General features: G+C 44.9%; 1 protein-coding gene across 34 annotated transcripts in view; it reads right to left on the reverse strand.

The window, feature by feature from the left end:
* Positions 1-18302, reverse strand: part of Rbms1 (RNA binding motif, single stranded interacting protein 1) — a 224219-nt gene that overhangs the window by 118290 nt on the left and 87627 nt on the right. For 8 of the 34 annotated variants that reach the window (XM_087653105.1, XM_087653100.1, XM_087653094.1 and 5 more), the window contains 1 exon segment: positions 15984-16324. In XM_087653105.1, coding sequence (XP_087509231.1) covers positions 15984-16052 — 69 coding nt within the window. In that variant the 5' untranslated portion in view covers positions 16053-16324. 34 annotated transcript variants of the gene reach the window in all.

Genomic DNA, 18302 nt, shown 5'->3' on the forward strand with positions numbered 1-18302 from the left:
CATACAAATAAATACATAGATACACACAGACTTACACACACACATATATACACACATAAATACATACATACACATACATACAAATATACATACATACATACAAGTTACTGCTATAAGTATAAAAACACTACATTCTAACACAGTAACTTTCAAATGAAAATTACCAATGGGCAAGAATCTGTTCCAACAATCTTCCCTGATAAAGGTAGGAGTCACTTTCACTCCCCCACAGGCAACTTGATTTCCCCAACACAGTGGCCCAGGAATCCCCTTTGCATAAAGGCATTGAGCGTCTGGGTTTTTCCACTCTGCCCACACTACCACTCAGGTGCGGGTGGATGAAAACCACACCAGAAGGGCTCAGTTCTGACACAAGTTTCAGGTAGAACTTAGAGTCAAGAGGGAGGTGACCTGAAGGTGGAAAGACAGAGTTCTGCTGCCATTTTCAATGATCTAATAAAGGCCTAGGAGAGAGCAGGAGGAAAAGAGACTTCTAGAAGCTGGGAGGAACTTCTGGCCAGAAGGGTGGGAATAGACTGGGCTGCGGCAGAGCAGGAATTCTAAAGCTTCTTGAGGGCTACAGTTTTAAGGAGATGCTTCTAGGATCATTTTGTATGTTTGAGCCATCTATATGAAGATCTATCTTCTAACCTCAAGTTAAAAATCAGCCACAAAAGAGAAAATGTCCTTACAATGACATACTTCCATTATTGAAGTTCTCATGATGATGGATATGTCATTAAGTAGTCTGGCCTCACTCACAGGCCCAACTGAGGAGTTCTGTCTCAAAAAAAAAAAAAAAAAGAAAAAAAAAAAGAATGCTTCGTACCAGGCTGTTAGCGATGAAATGTAACCCCTAAGGCAGCCTAGAAGTCTGATCCCCTGCTCCTCAGCATCCTGGAATGTGACCTTCTTTATAGTCAAATGTCTAAACACAGGGTCCCAAACCCCACGACTGGTATAGATGAACAGAGAGGAAACCCTGGGCACAGGGAGACACGGAGAAAGCAAGAGTTTCAATGCCAAGCCAGGTGAGAGTAAAAAGCAGGCAGAAGCCTGCTGCAGCACTCTCTGGGCTCCTCTGTGCAGAGGAAGCATTGCTCTGCCAGTGCCCTCATCAGTCTAAGTCACCAGAACAGGACGTGAGACACTGCTGCTAAAATACGTCTGGTGGATGGCACTTCCTCACAGTCATTCAGCCCACTGCTGCATGGCGCTTCTGTGCTATTTGTTTTTACACCAGTAAAACAGCTATGGCACTAACAACATGTCCAACAGAAACATTCTGCTCCAGGTAGCCTTTTGTGTTTTACAATTTTCTCACCATTTCGGACTTATCACCAAATTTTTAGAGTTTAAAAAAAAGGTAGGACTGGCAAGATGGCTCAGTCTGTCAAGTGTTTGCTACAGGGACGTGAGTGACCTAAGTTCGTATCTACATGCAACGAGATAAATCAGAAGGAGTAAGGTAGGATGACCCCAGGTAGTTGGACCAAATCATTGAGCTCCAAGTTCCCTGGGGGACCTATCTCAAGAATAAGATAGAGGGTGAGGAGGAGGACATCTGACATCAACTTCTGGCCTCCACATGCATGGCCACACATGCATACATGCACATGTGCACACACACACACACACACACACACACACACACACACACACACACACACACCCCATGGATGACAAACACAAGAATGCCTCCCCATGTTTAGCCAATGATATTTAAGATTGAACCCTAAATTCAAAACCCGCTATGAACCAAACCCACCTTCATATGGTCTCTCTTGCTGTTTATCCTCCACAGACCAAGCTTGCAATGATGGTCGCTGTCTGCTTTGGCTTTGCTTTCTCTCTATTCCTTCTGTACATTCTCAGTAAAAGATTCCACAAAGACGGGTCCACCTATGAGCAGCAGGCAGACGGTGGTGCGCAGACCCAATGTGACCTACTCTGGCTTTTGTGTTTAAGTTTTACAGTAGCCACGCCCCCCTCCCGTATCATCCACAGCTCTTCGTAAAGTTGGTACCGGGTAACTGTGGCAGAGACTGGGAGCTACAGAGCTTGAACTCTTGTCAGCCAGTACTAGGTAAGCCATGAAATGCACCAATAATACCAAAGTAAACCTCTACTGATTATCTCTCTTGACCATCAATAATCCCAACCCTGTTGGGTACTGTTTCTATCTTACTTCATAGATTTGACTAGATGACAATGACGAGGACCTTTCAGAATCTGAAACACTTTCTCCCTTGAATCTCTCTCAACACTCTCCAGTTTCTCTACAACCCTGTGCTGCTTTTTGAGCCTGTGTCTTGGCTAGGCATCTGTGGCTGCTTACAACTCAGAATCCTTCTGCGTCCAATCTCCTAGTGCCAGTTACAGGTGTGCACTAACCAGTGCCTGGCGTTACACCATTACTCCATAGAGTAGTCAGTTATGAGCACTGATAATACACTTAAAAACAAATCCTACACGTGAGCAGTCGGTGTCTGCAAAATCTCAGTAATTGGCAATGCAGGGGACTAGCCATCAGAGCACAGGACAGGCATCCCTGGTGGGCTCTTGGCACAGGGGGATTGCAACGTTCTCCCCTACACAGGAACTTGCACCTAGAAACCACAGAGCAAACCCTGCATGCTAGAGTAAGGCAGGACGGGGCTAACATCATGCAAATTTGCCTACCCACAGCCAATTAAATGGAAAAGACAAAACTGATTTTGAGAACAATAGAGTATTCATTAATAATTGTGTGTGGGTTTTCCAGATCACTGGTACTTTAAACTGGGTTGATTTCCCAAGTCACAGTTATCCCAATTTGCTAGATGCTTGAAGAAGTGATAGAAGAGATGGAAAAATTGGCCTTAAGAGAAAAGAAATTAAAAGCAAAAAGAGAAATGTAAGCTGACCACATGCCCACCACAGGACCACTCCAGTCAGAGAGTGGCTTTCAAACACACAACGAAACTAATTCTGAAGCCGCCTTGATCATTCTTTAAAAGATACTAACTGTAACTAATGTTCATTAGGGTAGCCATAGGGCTAGGGTGTTGCATTATGTGGAAACTAAAAATGGTAAAACAAACAAACAAACAAACAAACAAAAAAAAAAAACCAAGATATTACAGTGCTGGGGTTGGGGGGGGGGGGGGGGAGCCGAGCTCTCCTAGCTGGGAGAGCTCACCATTCCTGGATGACTTTGGATGTTAGTTTTTTTGGGAGAAGTTAAACCAGACAGTTGGCCAGGTCATCTCTACTACCACTTCCAACACCAAACGAAAAGGTTCCTTAAAAGCTAATGTTGCTTAAACTGTTTCAAACCTACTGTTCGTAACGTAGGACTAAGGATTCCCATGGTCAAATAATTCCAGAAAATGAATGAATGAAATATATACAACTGGAGAAACATCTTCACTTGCAGACGTTCAAAAACTTCTCCCAGGCAAAGCTATGCAGCTCGTGACGACGCCAACTTTCTTAACGCTGAGTGTTTTAATTCCTGGAACTCTTTCAACATTCAACAGACTCTGAAAATCTCAGTGAGCACAACTGAGACGCAGCTTTAAATAACCAAAATTCAGGGACTTAAAACCAGGTATCGAAACGCCTCATTGTGGGGGCACGCACTCAAGATCCCTCAGCACCTCTGCACCGTTGACAGGTCTGAGTATCTCTGTACGGTTACCGTCTCTGGGCAGTCCTGACCCAACGCCTGTGTATGCTTTCTCCAGTGAGAGTTCAACTGCTTCAGACCTTTCTTACCACATTTTCCCACGATAATCGGAATGATGGCAATTTCTTCCACTGTTATAATCACACAACCTCCCTGACCCATACTCTTTGATGTAAACTGACTTGTGAAGGGACACCTCAGAAGGGGAGCAGGGACAGGCGAGAACAGCCGTGTCAGATGGCACACACATGAGTGCCATCTTCTATCTCAAGAATGTCAAGGAACCATGGTCATGAATTTTGTGTTGAGAAAAGTTAAGACCTAAGAATTGTCAGAAATGTCCTCACAACAATACACCTAATGAGTTAGTTGAAAGCCACAACTATTTCCACACCTTGTCTTTCAAAGCAACTAGGGACGCTTTCAAACGGTGTGAGTGAAATTTCTTAAACTGAAGTATAAGCTTGGAGGTCAGGTGGGAAAAAAAAAAAACCAACCCATAATAATCAGTTTGTGGTTCATGGTTGGCTGCAATCTCTATGAAACAAGATTGGATGTAGGGTGTGATGGTACAGGCCTATAATTCCTGAACTGGGGGGGCTGGGAGAGAAAAATATGATCTCAAGGCCAGCCCAGACTACAAAAGGCAGACCCTGTTTTACTTAAAGAAAGGGGGAAAAAATTAACATTCGCTCTGAAAATAGTATAACAGAACAAACAGGGAGGCCTAATTATGTGAGAACTGGAGCACTTTGACTTAAGAGTAGTGACCACCCATGTCCTCTGCCTGTACGAGGAAGGCAGTGCTATTCTTTGACTTAATATACTAAGCAAGGCCACGAGGCAGGATCACTGGCTTGTACCCACATTCCCAAGCTGGAGATTTAGGGGTGTTACACTTGCTACACTTTCACAATTTTGACCCTGCATGTCACCCACAGTGCAGGGCAGGCCCCATGCCTAAAAGTAGTTAGGCAACACAAAAGGGGCTCCTCTGGCTTTTGTTTGTTTTTTTATTACTGTGTGGGGTTTTTTTTTGTCCTGTTTTAGTATTTTTGTTTTATTTTCTCCTTTTTGTTTTAATTTTAGTCTGTTGTTTTGTTTTCTAATTTTGTTTTGGGTTTTGGCTTTTTGTTTTTGTTGGTTTTTTTTTTTTTTTTTTTTTTTTTGCTGGTTTTTGGTTGTGTGGTTTCTCTTTTTCTAAGCAAGAGAAAGAATATGAAGGTGGGTGGGGAGGATCTAGGAGGAGTTGGGGGAGGGGAAAGAATATAGTCAAAGTATGTTTTATTTTCTAAAACACTGTTCCTGAAGTGACAAAGTTTTTCTTCTTTTTTCTTTTTTCACTCCTCAGAGTTTTCTTTGCCTCTGAGGAGAACTGCCAGGCTCCTTACTCTCAACATAGCTGGCCTCCCTTGAGGTCCCTGCCTCCACAAGCACTCCTAACAATGCTCAAGTTTCATAGTTTTCACTTTACCCATGACAAACACCACACCAACCCATTCCCCAGAACCCAGCCCACTGTCTGCTGAAGATCAGTGTCTGGCTGACTCAGGCGGCCCGGCCCTCCCTGATCCCGCCCTTCCCCCACTTACTCATCCTTTCTCCATTTCTGCTTCTGTGCTCACCAACTTCCCAAGAACTCTAAAGCCTCCTGTCAGAACTCCTTGAGACAGCAGTTCCCTCTCTGACGTTCTCCTGTCTTGTCTCAAGGAACTGAACACCTAATACCCCAGTGACCTCCTTCCCTGTCAGCATCTCTGTGTATCACAACTAACCCTAGCTGGCTCTGACATTCTCATACCCAGCTCCTGCAGGGCTAAAGCTTGCCTCTGTGGCAAAGCCTTAAGAGCAAAGCCTCCTCCACCGGCTCTCGAAAGGACCTTCAACACAGATTAAAACAATCAGGGCTGTCTGTCAGTCTTCAAAGGGAGGGACTCTTCCTTTTCCTTTTGGTGCCCGGCTTTCTGAAAGACACTCCCGCCTCACTCATCTCCTCTTTAAACCTTCTGGAATGTGCTTCCTCCTGCTCTCCCCTCCTGCCCCACTGCACACAGTGTTCTGTGGAGACTTCAGATCCACAGACACACACCAGGACCTCTCAACAGACAATCTCAGCTGTCCTTCACCAGCCTTTGTCTTACATGACCTCTGGGCATCCTTTACTGGAGCCAGCAAGCTCTCCTTGAAAGGGTTTCTGAGGCTCCAGCATTCTTTCAGAGTCTTGGTATTTCTGTCACCTACTGTGTGAAAGGCCCAGACTGCTCCTTCCTGGATGGTTACAACTTGTGCTCCCCCCCTTTTTTTTGACACCCCGCTCCTGGAATATGTTCCCTTACTCCCAATACTTCTCGCCCCGGGTTCCAGTTCTAAACTGTGACTGACCTGTGAACAAACTGTGATCACAAGTGGGGACAATAACAAGTACTTGGTGGGGCTAAGTTAAAATGGTCAGGGCAAACTCACTGCCCTTCCTTGGAATCTTTTCCTTGTGGTGAGGAACCGGCTAGCCCCTTCACCTTGTAACCTGAACTTCTGTCATATTCCTGTTGAACTGGGAGATGCTTTAACCTGTGGCACTTTGTTTATTGCTTTTGTCTTTTAAGAAAGGGTTTCTCCGTGTAGCCCTGGCTGTCCTAGAACCCTCTCTGTAGACCAGGCTGGCCTCAAAAGAGACCGGAGATCCGTCTTCCTATGGGATTAAGGGCATGCATGCACCACCACACCCAGCTTCTGTGACCTTTCTGATTCCAGCCAGCCTGGTCTTCAGAGACATTGATGACCAAGACAAACGAACAACAACAACCAAAAACATTGGAGGCTTTTGAGATGGCCCAGTAGGAAAGGAGGATGCTTGCTGCCAAACCTGATTACCCAAGTTTGATCCCTGGGACCCACATGGTGGAAGGAGATCTCTGATCTACATCTCTGTATGTACGTACACACGCATGCACGCACACACACCACCACACCACACCACACCAAAATACTGAGTGCAAAACCTTTAAGTAAAAGCATTTGCAGAATTATGTTTTCCACTATGGAGAAATGACACGTGACCATGGAAATAAATCTAGGCACTCCTGTGAGGCAGCCTTCATGCCAACTGGAAGGCAGCCCTCCAGGAAGCACTGAAATGTGTATAGCCCACTGCGGTTCTCACCCGGAAGTACAAGGACCCATTAAAGGCTGGATACTTCCCTTCAAGGAACTGCTGTGAACTAACTCTACTAGACGCTTGGCATTCCTGGTGTCTGGACAGAATGTCAGCCACAGAATTTAGCAATCCTACCCCTCCTTATTATAACATCTAAAAAATGCAGAAAATCTCTGTAACAGACCAGCTGGGCTGTCCTTATCACTTAGCCCAGTGATAAGCAAGCAAGGTACAGCAGTTTTTCAACCTCCTAACCAAGACTAAAACCTGGGACCTTTGCTTGAAACCCTTCACTCTCAAGCAGTATGTTAATAGCTAGTCCAGGTCATTGCCACTACTCTATTTGACATCTCTACTTCAATTGTGGGACCTTCTAAGCCCAGACTCTGCTCTCATCTATTTTAGTAAGCATGATCTCATAGCTCTCTGCCCTGCATCCTGCTAACCTCAGTCACTTACTGGTCCCCCAGTAAAACCTGTCTTCTCCATCTTCAAAGCCTGGACTGCAACCCAGCATCTTCTTGAAATGCATGTACCAGGCAGCCAAAGTCCCACCTCCTGAGTCAGAAACACTGATATTGTCTTAGAGCCAGCTTTTACATCAGCCACAAAATCTTTGGGAGGAATTAGTCAATAAATGGAACACTTTACATGCCTATTTAGGGGCTTGAGTACTGTCTGTCATCTGTATAACTTGGTAACTCTGCCTATGAAAAAAAACGGACTTGCTTTCTTTTGCGTCCTAATTATCTCTTAGCTGCTCCAACAGGTGGGGCTCTCAGCACTCTCCAGACCTTCCCGGACTAGCTCCTTACTTCCTAGGACTCAGGCCTCTTCAGAAAACCATCTACCTTACGCTACACATCCAGTAACTAACACAGTATTTTTGAGCTGCAGTTCAACTTTCCCAAAACCCAACAACTGAACTGTCTGAGTTCCAGGATAGTTTGAGCTGTGAAACTGAGACCAGGAAATAGATACAAAGTATTCTACACAACACATGAATGGCAATGGTGGGTTGCTGATCTTCTGAGTCCTAAACCAAAATGTATATATATTTTTTTCCTTTTAAGTCAGAGAGCCGCCTGTCTCTGCCTCCCAAGTGTGGGGAATAATCACGCAGCACTACAGCCTCAGCAAAATGATGTTTTACAGCCCAAAGAACAGAGGACCTAAGTGCTGGATGATGGGACTGATACGAAGAGGAAGGGAGGGGAGGACATAAGAATCAGGATTAAATGTGAAATGATGAGGATACATATTTGTCCCCAGCCCACACAGCATCAAAAGTATATTACTTGCAAAGATATGGACAACCGACCTAGGGATGAGCATAGATGAGTGAAACAAAAAGCTAACACAGTAACTCTGTGTTTTCTCTTCCTCTATCCATTTGCCCTGGCCCTCCCTCAAGCCTTGGAGCCTCTGTAGCACTTATCAAAAAGACCCCCCTCATCACTGAAACTCTCCTAGGCTACATCTTGAAAAGTGCTTCAATAGTGCTGAATTGATCTGTCTTCTACTGCTTACAGACACCCTCTCTGCTTTCCTTATACATAAAACACTCGGAAGTTACACCTCCCACCACACTACATTTTGAAAAAAGCTGCAAAGGAAGTTCCCAATAAGACAATCGTGATTAGTCAAAATAAATCACAACCAGAGGTATGTGACAGAAGGGAAACAGCTTGGATTTGTCCTGTGTAATATAGCAATTCAATGTGTGGGGCATTTATCTGTCCGTAAAACTGTTGCACTTTTCAACCCTTACAAAAGCCATTCTATAAAGTAACTATACTGGTTAGTTTTACCAACTTGACACAAACTAACTATAGTCTTTTGGAAGAAGGAGCCACAGTTGAGGAACTGCCTCCCTGGGATTGGCTGGTGGGCAAGTCTGTGAGCCATTTTCTTGACTAGCGACTGATGTGGTCCACTGTGGACAGCATCACCCCTAGGCAGGGGTGATCAAGCTGAATAACTAATCCAGTAAGGAGCGTTCCTCCATGGTCTCTGCTGCAATTGTTAACTAGTTTGAGTTCCGTCCTGATTCCCCCCAATGAGGGACACATTGACATGGAAGGGTAAGTTAAATAAACTTGTTCCTCCAAGTTACTTAGTCATAGTGTTTAACACAGCAACAGAAACCAAACTATAGCAGTGATCTAAAATAGGAAATTTCACGTATTTGGCTGCATCTCGTCTACATTAATTCATGCATGTAAATTAGTGCCTTATATTGTTTTGTTTTTTAAGTTCAAGTGGTGTGTGCAAAACAAGGTAATCTAATGTTATTACATATATATATATATACACAATGTGTATATATGTGTATACATATATATACATGTATACATATATACATATGAGTGTGTGTATATATATGTGTATAATATATATATATAGTTATAGTTATATAGTTATATATATTCCCAAAAAGATGGCACAGGGTTTCATTTTTAAGGATCAGAAATAACAAAAATCATCCCTTAAAACTGAGGCCCAGGAAGAGAGAGACAAGCTGTGTGTGTGTGTGTGTGTGTGTGTGTGTGTGTGTGTGTGTGTGTATGAAAAACAAGTGTTTTATGAACATGTGTGTATATATGTTCATGAAAACCAGTGTTGGGTGTATGAATATGCATGTCTGAGTGTATGTGTATGTGTGCATTTGCATAAGAAACAACACTGTTATATGAGTGTATATGTAAATGCAGAAAAAACACAGTGCTGGGGGGAGGGCTTTTTTTAAACTAAATTCTTACACTGCCGCCCAGTCTGACCCTGAGTGTCCCCTCACCTGGTTCTACACAGCAACTCGGACTGCAGATATGTACCCTGGAGGCCAGCCCTATACTACTATTGGACATTCTCAACATGAAAAAATTATTTAGTAGCTTATCACAATTTTGAGAAACTAAAGGTAACTACCATTTCAAGATTTTCCACTTTAAAAAAATTGATAACTCAACAACTATATACTTGTGTCTTCTGTGGCCAGAGTGAGGGGAAAGTTGAAGGAAATACAAAGAACCAAGAGAGAAGCCAGTCACGCACATTCTACAGCAGGAGAAGTGAGGAGGGGCATCTTTTAGATCATTTCCCAGGGCTTACTTTTGTACTTTATTTATTTACTGACTGCATAGCTCAGGCTAGCTCAGGTTAGCCTCAAACTTGGAATCCTCCTGTCTTAGCTTCCCGAGCGCTACACCTATAACCATTATGCTCAGCCCCGGTATTTTAACGTTGAATTTTAGAAATTATATTGGATATCTAATTAACAAACACAAAATAATCTCCCCTAATTTACATATCATTGTTTTGGAATTCTCTGTGCTTACAGTGGGCCCACATAGATTCTCCAACCCCCAGGTCATAGTAATCTGAAGAAAGGCATAATTTGTTCTGTCATTTTAAAGTGTTAAGTACTAACAGTTGCATTAATTCATTAGCTTAATCCAGAATTCAGTTTCCCTGTTTATCTAGTAATCTAGTAATATTATCCTAACCCCAGCAACACCTTTCTCCTTGTCTACCAAGTATTTTAAACTCCAGAAAGCATTAGAATGTAGCAAGCCAAGCACTCCTTCCAGAGTTGAAAACAAACACCCACCAAACACCTACAGACTCCCAAGGACAAAAGGAAAAAAAAAAATGTTTCCAGTTCTGAGTAAGGTAAAGATGACATCTTTGAAAAATCAAACACACAAACACCACAAAGGATGAACTCCAGGAAACCAATCCTGGGTACACTAATGATCAAAGCCGTCAGTTTTCAAGCAATTTAAACATTTCTCTATTTTGCCATCAGTGCCTTTTTTGACTTTCTGCTTTCAAATACCTGCATAAAATACAGACTAGAGGTCGGAGGGCTTGGTTCTCCAGAGAGAAGGCCAACTGCATTAGCACATAGCGCATGGACAACCTCTTAAAGGCAGAGACCCACGTTTCTGCTTACTAGCATTTTTTAAAAAATGTGTTTGAGGACTTCATTTCTAACTCCAAGCTCTCATACCCTCCTCTGAGGCTGCCCATAGCCTAAACACCATGCCTTCTTCTGAGGAGACTGTAAACAGGGTCCATTCTTTAGAGACCGTATTGAGTTCTCCTAAGATCTCACAGTGCCTCCCGGGACCACTCACTGCTGCCTGCTCTGTGGGGACATTAATAATAGTAACACCTTAGAAGGACTAACAACAACCACCTTGTGAGTACACACAATTATCATTTACTCGGCACAACCCCAGGCTCAGGGAAGTGAACAGATCTGGAAAAGGTAGACCTGAGCCAAGTGACATGGAGTGCAGCAGGAAACACTGGCCAAAATGGCTGAAGAGGTAAAAGGGTGAGAGATCTGCATTTCTATCAGGCCATAAGGGATGTGCTAAGAGGCAGATTTCTAATTGGTTAAAAAAAAAAAAAAAAAAAAAGACATGTTTTGTAATCATGTCTTATAACTAGTTTTTAAAGGGTGAACTGGGTTCCCTAAGATAGAATTGCTGGATTTGGCGAATAAAAATGCATGGCACAACGTATTTGAGACACTTATACCTTGGTTATCTGACACTTTGATTTTATTCAACGTCCAATAGATGCTAGCTGATAACCCCAGAGCAAAGGCATTTATGGAACAAACAAAAACCACCAATAAATTACAGTGCCTCAATTCCCCAAGCTAAACCAGGGCCCGGGATGCACTCCATGTCTTTCAGAGTCACAGAGTAAAGGGAAGTGAGGAGGCACAGCTGTTCCCGTCTTCCTTTTTCCTCTCTAGTAGCAGACCCAGCCCTTGACCTCAGAGACCCGGCTTTCACTAACCGGGCCATTTAACCTCACTGCCCATTTCACTTCCCGTCCCCTGTCCATCTTATGTGTACATGGTAGGAATTAGGCAAAACATACAAAAAAAACAAAAACAAAAACAAAAACAAAAAAACAAAGGATATGTCCTAAGTATTTACTGCTCACCGAGAACATTAAAAACATCCAGAGACTTTAGACTCCCCCTCCCACAAAGAAACAGACCAAAAAAAATGCAATAATTTTAACCGTCTCTGGGGGTGTGCTCTTGACAGCTGCCAGTCAGTCAGTCTGTCTGTCTGTGTCAAAAAGGAGAAAACAAAATCCGGGAATGTGTTCAACAAAACATAACATGAACCGTGGGAAATGTAGCGAGAGGCCAAAAGGCGAGGCCAGCAGAAACGGTGCGAGTCCTCCAAGGGGGTCTACACTTTACAAGCCTATGGGTAGGCATCTAAGCCTATCGATTCCGATCAAAACGGCTACTGCATCATAAGCACACAGAGCGGAATACAAAAAGAGACGGGACTTCAAATACACAAACCCAATTCTGGCTTTTTTGTTTTTTGTTTGTTTGTTTTGCTACTTCTCCGAGCAAGCCGCCAATCTCTGCTTAAATGTTTGCCTTTGTGTAAAAATAAATAAATAAATAAATAAATAAATAAATAAATAAATAAATAAATAAATAAAAGTCAGGATTGGCTCTGGCACTATTCACTTAAAACATTGTCCACACAACTTTAATCTACAAACTTTACAAAACATGAGCTGCTGGAGCAGAAACTCCTTGTCGAGTCATCTGCAGCTTTCTATGTCATCTTCCAAACGAGGCCAAACACTGAATCACTGGAATTCCTCACGTGCAGCTACACCCAGTTCATCTTCAAGAAAGCAGCAAACTGTGTAAATCTCCTTAAAGCGGGGTGGCAGGTTCTCCTCGCCAGAAGTGAGCAAGATTGGCTAGGCTCGCTATTAGAAGGCAGGCCCATCTGTTGAGGAGAGACAGACACACTGGAATTCTTAACATTCACTCACCTACTTCCTCCAAAACCCTGAGACAGACCACCAGGGCAATGTCCTCAGCCACAATGGCTTTGGCTACATGTCACCATCTGCCAAACTCACACTGCACGACGTCACCGAGTCAACTATCCCAAGGAAGAAGTGGCAGGAAAGAAGTAAGGAAACATAAAAGAATGCAGAATGATGAAAACAGTAATAATATTTAAATAGCCAAGAAACATAACCTGAAATAAAACTGGAAAAACCCACTCTGTCTGTAAAGACCTTTAGAGTACGAAGCACTTTCTTTTCCTTTTAAGCCACAATGAAATATTTTCACGATTACCAAAGTCATGATTAATGGTTTCATTTCCGTTGGGGGACGCTAGTTTCGCATAATCAGACTGTATCTCCTTAAGGAACAGCCTATTTGCAAGTCACAACCCACAGTGAGAGGATGTGCTCATTACTTCAGAAACTTAAAGAACCTTTATCTAGCACTGACTAGCTGGGAGTCACTGGGGTACTCAGACTCACCCTGCAGGCCTGAGCTGAGCAGGTGTATGTGCCCACAGGCTGGTGATGCAGGAAAATCCTGTTTATCCCAGGTGCCCTGGTTACAGCCCTTAGGGAGAGAAGGATGAGCAAGGCCCACCTCTGCTTCCACTGAAACTGGACCACTCCTCCATATGTAAAATACAAAAGGGACTAACAAACACTCACCAAACACCACCAACTAACTCATCCTTCAGATTAAACTCTGAACAACCCTCTTCACCTCCTCTCTCACAACCTACACTCACATACATACAGAGTGGGTGGAGAACTAGGGAGTCAGAGGTACTGGCATGGAGAAGCTCTCCCTGGGTGTTCCCTGGGATGTTCACGGCAGAAAAGGCAGCTGTAGTAAGAGGTCCAGAAGGCCCGTGGCCAGGGTTCAAGTCTCGGCTATGCACCCTAGATGGTATGGACTCTGGGCAAGTTATTGAACCCATGCTTCAATGTTCACAGTAGATACTAATGTTACCTACCACACAGGGACGCTGCCAACGTGTTGAAATCAGTTAATCCACAGAAAGCATTCCAAATACCAGCCAGCAGGTAGGAAGGCGTTCGGTGATCCTTAGCTACTACTATTCTGTGTGTACATAATAAGAGTGATTCTGACTTGTATGCTTTCCAAAGGTGGTTTAAGTATCCCTTACATTCCTTTCTATTCCTCAAGGAAGTTATCTGAAATCAGCTCTAAGGGCCGATTGTGTATTTCTAGATGAAAATCAAACTGCATTATAGGCCTGAAAATTGCCAATTCTGTCGCCAAACTGAAGGAAGCATTTATGAACTGAAAGGCGCAAGCTTAGCATCACAGAATCTTATAAAAAGTATTAATTAGATTTCCCCATTCAGCCTAAGCCAGGATGAGATCATGAAGTCACTCACAGTAAACCAGGTCCCTGCGCTCGAAGTGTGCTTTTCCAGTGAATGGCAAAACACTAACAAAAGAAACCTTTGACTCAAATACCACTGGTACCCAGGGTCTTGTGTCTGTATAATGCCTGCACATTCATTTCTTTCTTTGCCTATAGAAAAAAAGAGAGTCTGTTTGTTTTTCTGATTCAGTCAGCCCTTTTAGTCTTTGAGTCCAAGGAGAGCCACGAGAAAAGAGCATCTTATCAACATGCTCCAGCCAGCAGGCTGTCCCCCCCCCTCCACAACCAAAAACCTCCAGCCTCTCTTAGCAAAAGGCCTCACCCTCGGAGCCTTTCCCATTCCAGAGCTAACACCCTGCTGGGTTTTGACAACAAATAAATGAATGAATACACAAGGCCCTAACGTAATTAGCCATCTTTTCAGGTAGAGAGAGGGGGGTGGGGGGTGGGGTTGGGAGAATACTCAAGTGTAAATTGGCTTCACTTCTGAAGTTGATGCTGACACACAGTATCTGAGGGCATTTGTTTTAAATAAAGCCACAAGAAGTGGGTTTTTGAGATGCCCATTTGGGAATCCTGACATTGTGGGTATCAGGATACTGGGGACTCGGCAAAGTCATCAGTAGAGATTTTTGGATTTGGAATCCGAAGATTGGATTGGACTCCTTAATTCAAGGTGAAAGGGGCTGTGGCTTGGACTTCGTGGGCGTAAAACTCAGGGACACCTACTTCTTTTAAAGGGAAATTTTTAACAAACAAAAGAGCCAAAGGAAAGAAAGCAGAAAATAGTACTTTTTGACCCCGAGGAAGATTTCTGATGCCCTGACGCTGGGACAGCAGGAACAATGATCCTGTGAACCGCCACAAAGAAGTCACCAGGCTCCAGTGCCACACATCTGGATCTTAATGGAACCACAGTTTCAGTGGAAGGGTACAGTTTGCTGCTATCATTACGGGGATAACTTAATTGATCTGTCTCTGTGGCTGAGGGTGTAGACTAGTGATTTATTATGGAGGGAAAAAATCTGCAATGCTGCTCTTTATTTCCCAACAAGCATTCTGCCACTGACCTCTAAATGAGTTTAACCTTCTTCTAAACAGACCTGCACATTTTTAACATAATCTAGAGCTAGGGTTATTATTATTATTATTATTATTATTATTATTATTATTATTGCTGCTGCTGCTGCTGCTGCTGCTGCTGCTGCTGCTGCTGCTGCTGCTGAGAGGCTGTGGGATTTTTATCACAACATGGCTTCAGTAACCTTCTTAAAAAAAACAAAGATGAAAAACAAAAGACCGAAACTAAAACCTGCCAGTTCCACTCCTTTTCCAGGCAGGGGATTCGGATGTAACCTTTCAAGTGCCTTTGGAGTTCAATCTGTTAGAAAATGTATGAAACAAATTTAGAATAGGAAAAGGCGTGTGTATGACTCAGGCTTATCCCAGTATCTCTGTCACAGGATTTCCCTGTGTTTCTGAAAACCTTGAGAAAGTGACAGAAGTTCCTGTTTTTCTTTTCTTTTTTTTTCTTTTCTTTTTTTAAATTAGAAGGGTGGCGCGCGCGAACACATACACACACACACACACACACACACACTCACACTCACTCACACACAGACACACACACACACACACACACGCGTGTCTTCCGGGTTCCCCACGAATCAGACAGGTTTCTTGGAGGTCCCCCAGTGCAATGCAAAGCACTCCCCCGACGTATCCCCAGCTTCTCTGTACACAAAGGTCTCCAGGAAAACCCCAAACTTGTTGCGGGCCGCCGGAGCCCCTGGCCGCGCGCCCGCCCGTCCCACCCCACCGCCGGTCCCCGTCCGGGTCCCCCGGGCATCTCCCCGCCCGCCGCCTCCTTCCGAAACCGGGTCACCGCCCCGCGCGCTCGGCGCAGGCCCGGGGAGCGCGGCAGCCTCACCTGCTTGCGGTAGGGCGTCCTGCAGCCGCCGGCGGCGCCGGGGTGGCCGCTGCCGCTGGGGAAGATCATCTCGGGCGCGGGGAGCTGAGGCAACGCGGGCCGCGGCGCTCCGGGAACTCCCTCTCTCGCCCGTCCGGGACGGCGGAGGGAGGATGCGGCCGGGGACTGGCTCGCGGCTCCCGCCCTAAAAGTGCGGCGCGACGCGCGCGGCCGGCGACTCTCGAGCAGCTCCGGGGGCCGCCGCCCTGCGTGCCATGGACCGGAGTTCGCGCGCGGAGCCGGCGGCAGCGGACGAGCAGCGCCGCCGCGTCCCCACCTCCCGCCGCCTCAACCACCGCCCCGAGAGCGCGCCGGCCGGGGGCGGGGAAGCGGCCGCGCACCGCCTAGTGCCGCGCCCAGCCCTCCCGCGCCTCCAGCCCGCCCGCCGCCGGGCCGCGCCCGCTCCCCCGGCCTCGGCCCCCGCGCTCGGCCTCCCGGGCTGGGGCGGCAACCCGGGCTGCGCGGCGCCCCCATCCCGCGCAATGGTTGGCTCTGGCGCCCCGCGTGCCGCACATTCCTGGGAGCAGCCACCCCAGGCCCTTTGGCGAGGCGTCGCCGCGGCTTCGCGCCCCACTTGGCTGCCCCTTTTAAGGGCATCGCTTCGGGAACCGCTGGAACACCTGGATAGGAAGCCAATGGCCCGCCTTTTCTTTCATCTTTAACAGCAGCCCTGGTTCCGAAAAGGCAGGGATAATTAGTCCTAGTTCCCGGTCCAGATCAACCTCCCAGGACACCTCTTCGTCCCCCAGTTATTCGCATGCTACATTTTTGTACGGCAAACGGGTTTTTTGTTTTGTTTTGTTTTTTTCCTTTTCCAGTCCTTCACCCAAATACGCCCCGGAAAGTTTTCAATTTCATTCTTGTGCCACAGAGGAAGAGTTTTCCTTCAAGACAACGGTGTCAAAAAGGCACTTAAAACCTTGTAAGCCATCTGAGAGTGAGACCTAGCTTTCCTGGAAACACAGAAGATGTAGGAATCGGTCTTCAACTTAGTTATTAAAAAGACTGGGCAAGAAAGGGACAAAGACAGGAGTAATTTCCTTTGTTCTCAAGTGGAAAAAATAAAAACTGCTTCTCCTGCGGCCCCTTTCCCAGTCACCTCTCTGAATGTGGCAGACTTTGAACCCGTGTGATGTGAAGGCCTCAGAAGAGGGTGGTCACTGACAAGCAAGGCATTTCTGGATAGGGTTACCAGGGCTGGTTGCCATCTTTAAATTGGCGACGGGATCCCTGGTGAGTATTCCTGAATTCTGGGATTACAGCCACAGTACACATAGACAGGTCTTCCTTGGCTTCTAACATCTTCCGGCAAAGGCCCATCTGCTATGATAATGAAAAATCCCAGCTTGTCTAACAAGAGAAGGAACTCAACTTCTGGCTGTCACAATGATGCAGTGAACATCAACTTTCTAGCAAAAGTGTAGCCATTCGGAGGCTTTTCTGAAAACAGAAGGTTGAAAAAATATACTTCCCAGAAATACTGCTGGTGACTTAGTAAACTGCTTCCAAAGTCCCCAGAGTTCCAGCAAAAGTAACAAGAAATAGAAAGTAAGTCCCGCCTATTGAAAGCAGACACAGCCACAACACACACATAATCCTAATTCTTTTCACTTAAAAATAAGTAAAAGCAAAGGATAGCGTACTAGGTGCACAATGGGTAAGTAAAATTTCTCCATAAAACTCACAGGATATCTGCCCCTTAAAAGATTACAGCATAGCTCATCTATGAGACAGCGAGGACACCAGAACTGTTTTCTACTACTCCATGCATTTGGTTGTCTGGTGTGACCTGTTGTCTCTTCTCACTATGACCCAGCACAAATACAAAGTGGACAGTTTTAGTTCCAACTGTTAAGTTGAAGATGCCTTTTCCTGAGGACTCAAGACACACCCAGCCCCCTGCACCGTTTCCACGATTCCCCCGAGTCATCTATAGAAAAAGCCAGTGCACAACCTCAGTTGTCCTGACTGGTCTCTTAGGAAACCACAATTGAAACCACAGAAGAACAGCATTAATTTTTTTTATGGCTTTCCTCTCAAATCATGATGCACTTGTTGGGTCATAACCCATTGGATACTGTGCTATTCCAAAATGCTAACACTCGATTGGATGTCTGATAATAGTTCTCTAGAGATTAGAAAAATGTTAAATGATAAGAAATTTTAAAGAGAACAATTCTGATAATAGTAAAATATAAAAAAATCTGAAAGACATTAAAGGGACAGACTTTAAGTCTAAAAAAAATCTAAGAATTAGCATGCTGTTTATAATTTCACATG

Source organism: Rattus norvegicus, chromosome 3, assembly GCF_021556685.1.
Source record: "Rattus norvegicus strain SHRSP/BbbUtx chromosome 3, alternate assembly SHRSP_T2T, whole genome shotgun sequence".
Lineage (NCBI taxonomy): Eukaryota > Metazoa > Chordata > Mammalia > Rodentia > Muridae > Rattus > Rattus norvegicus.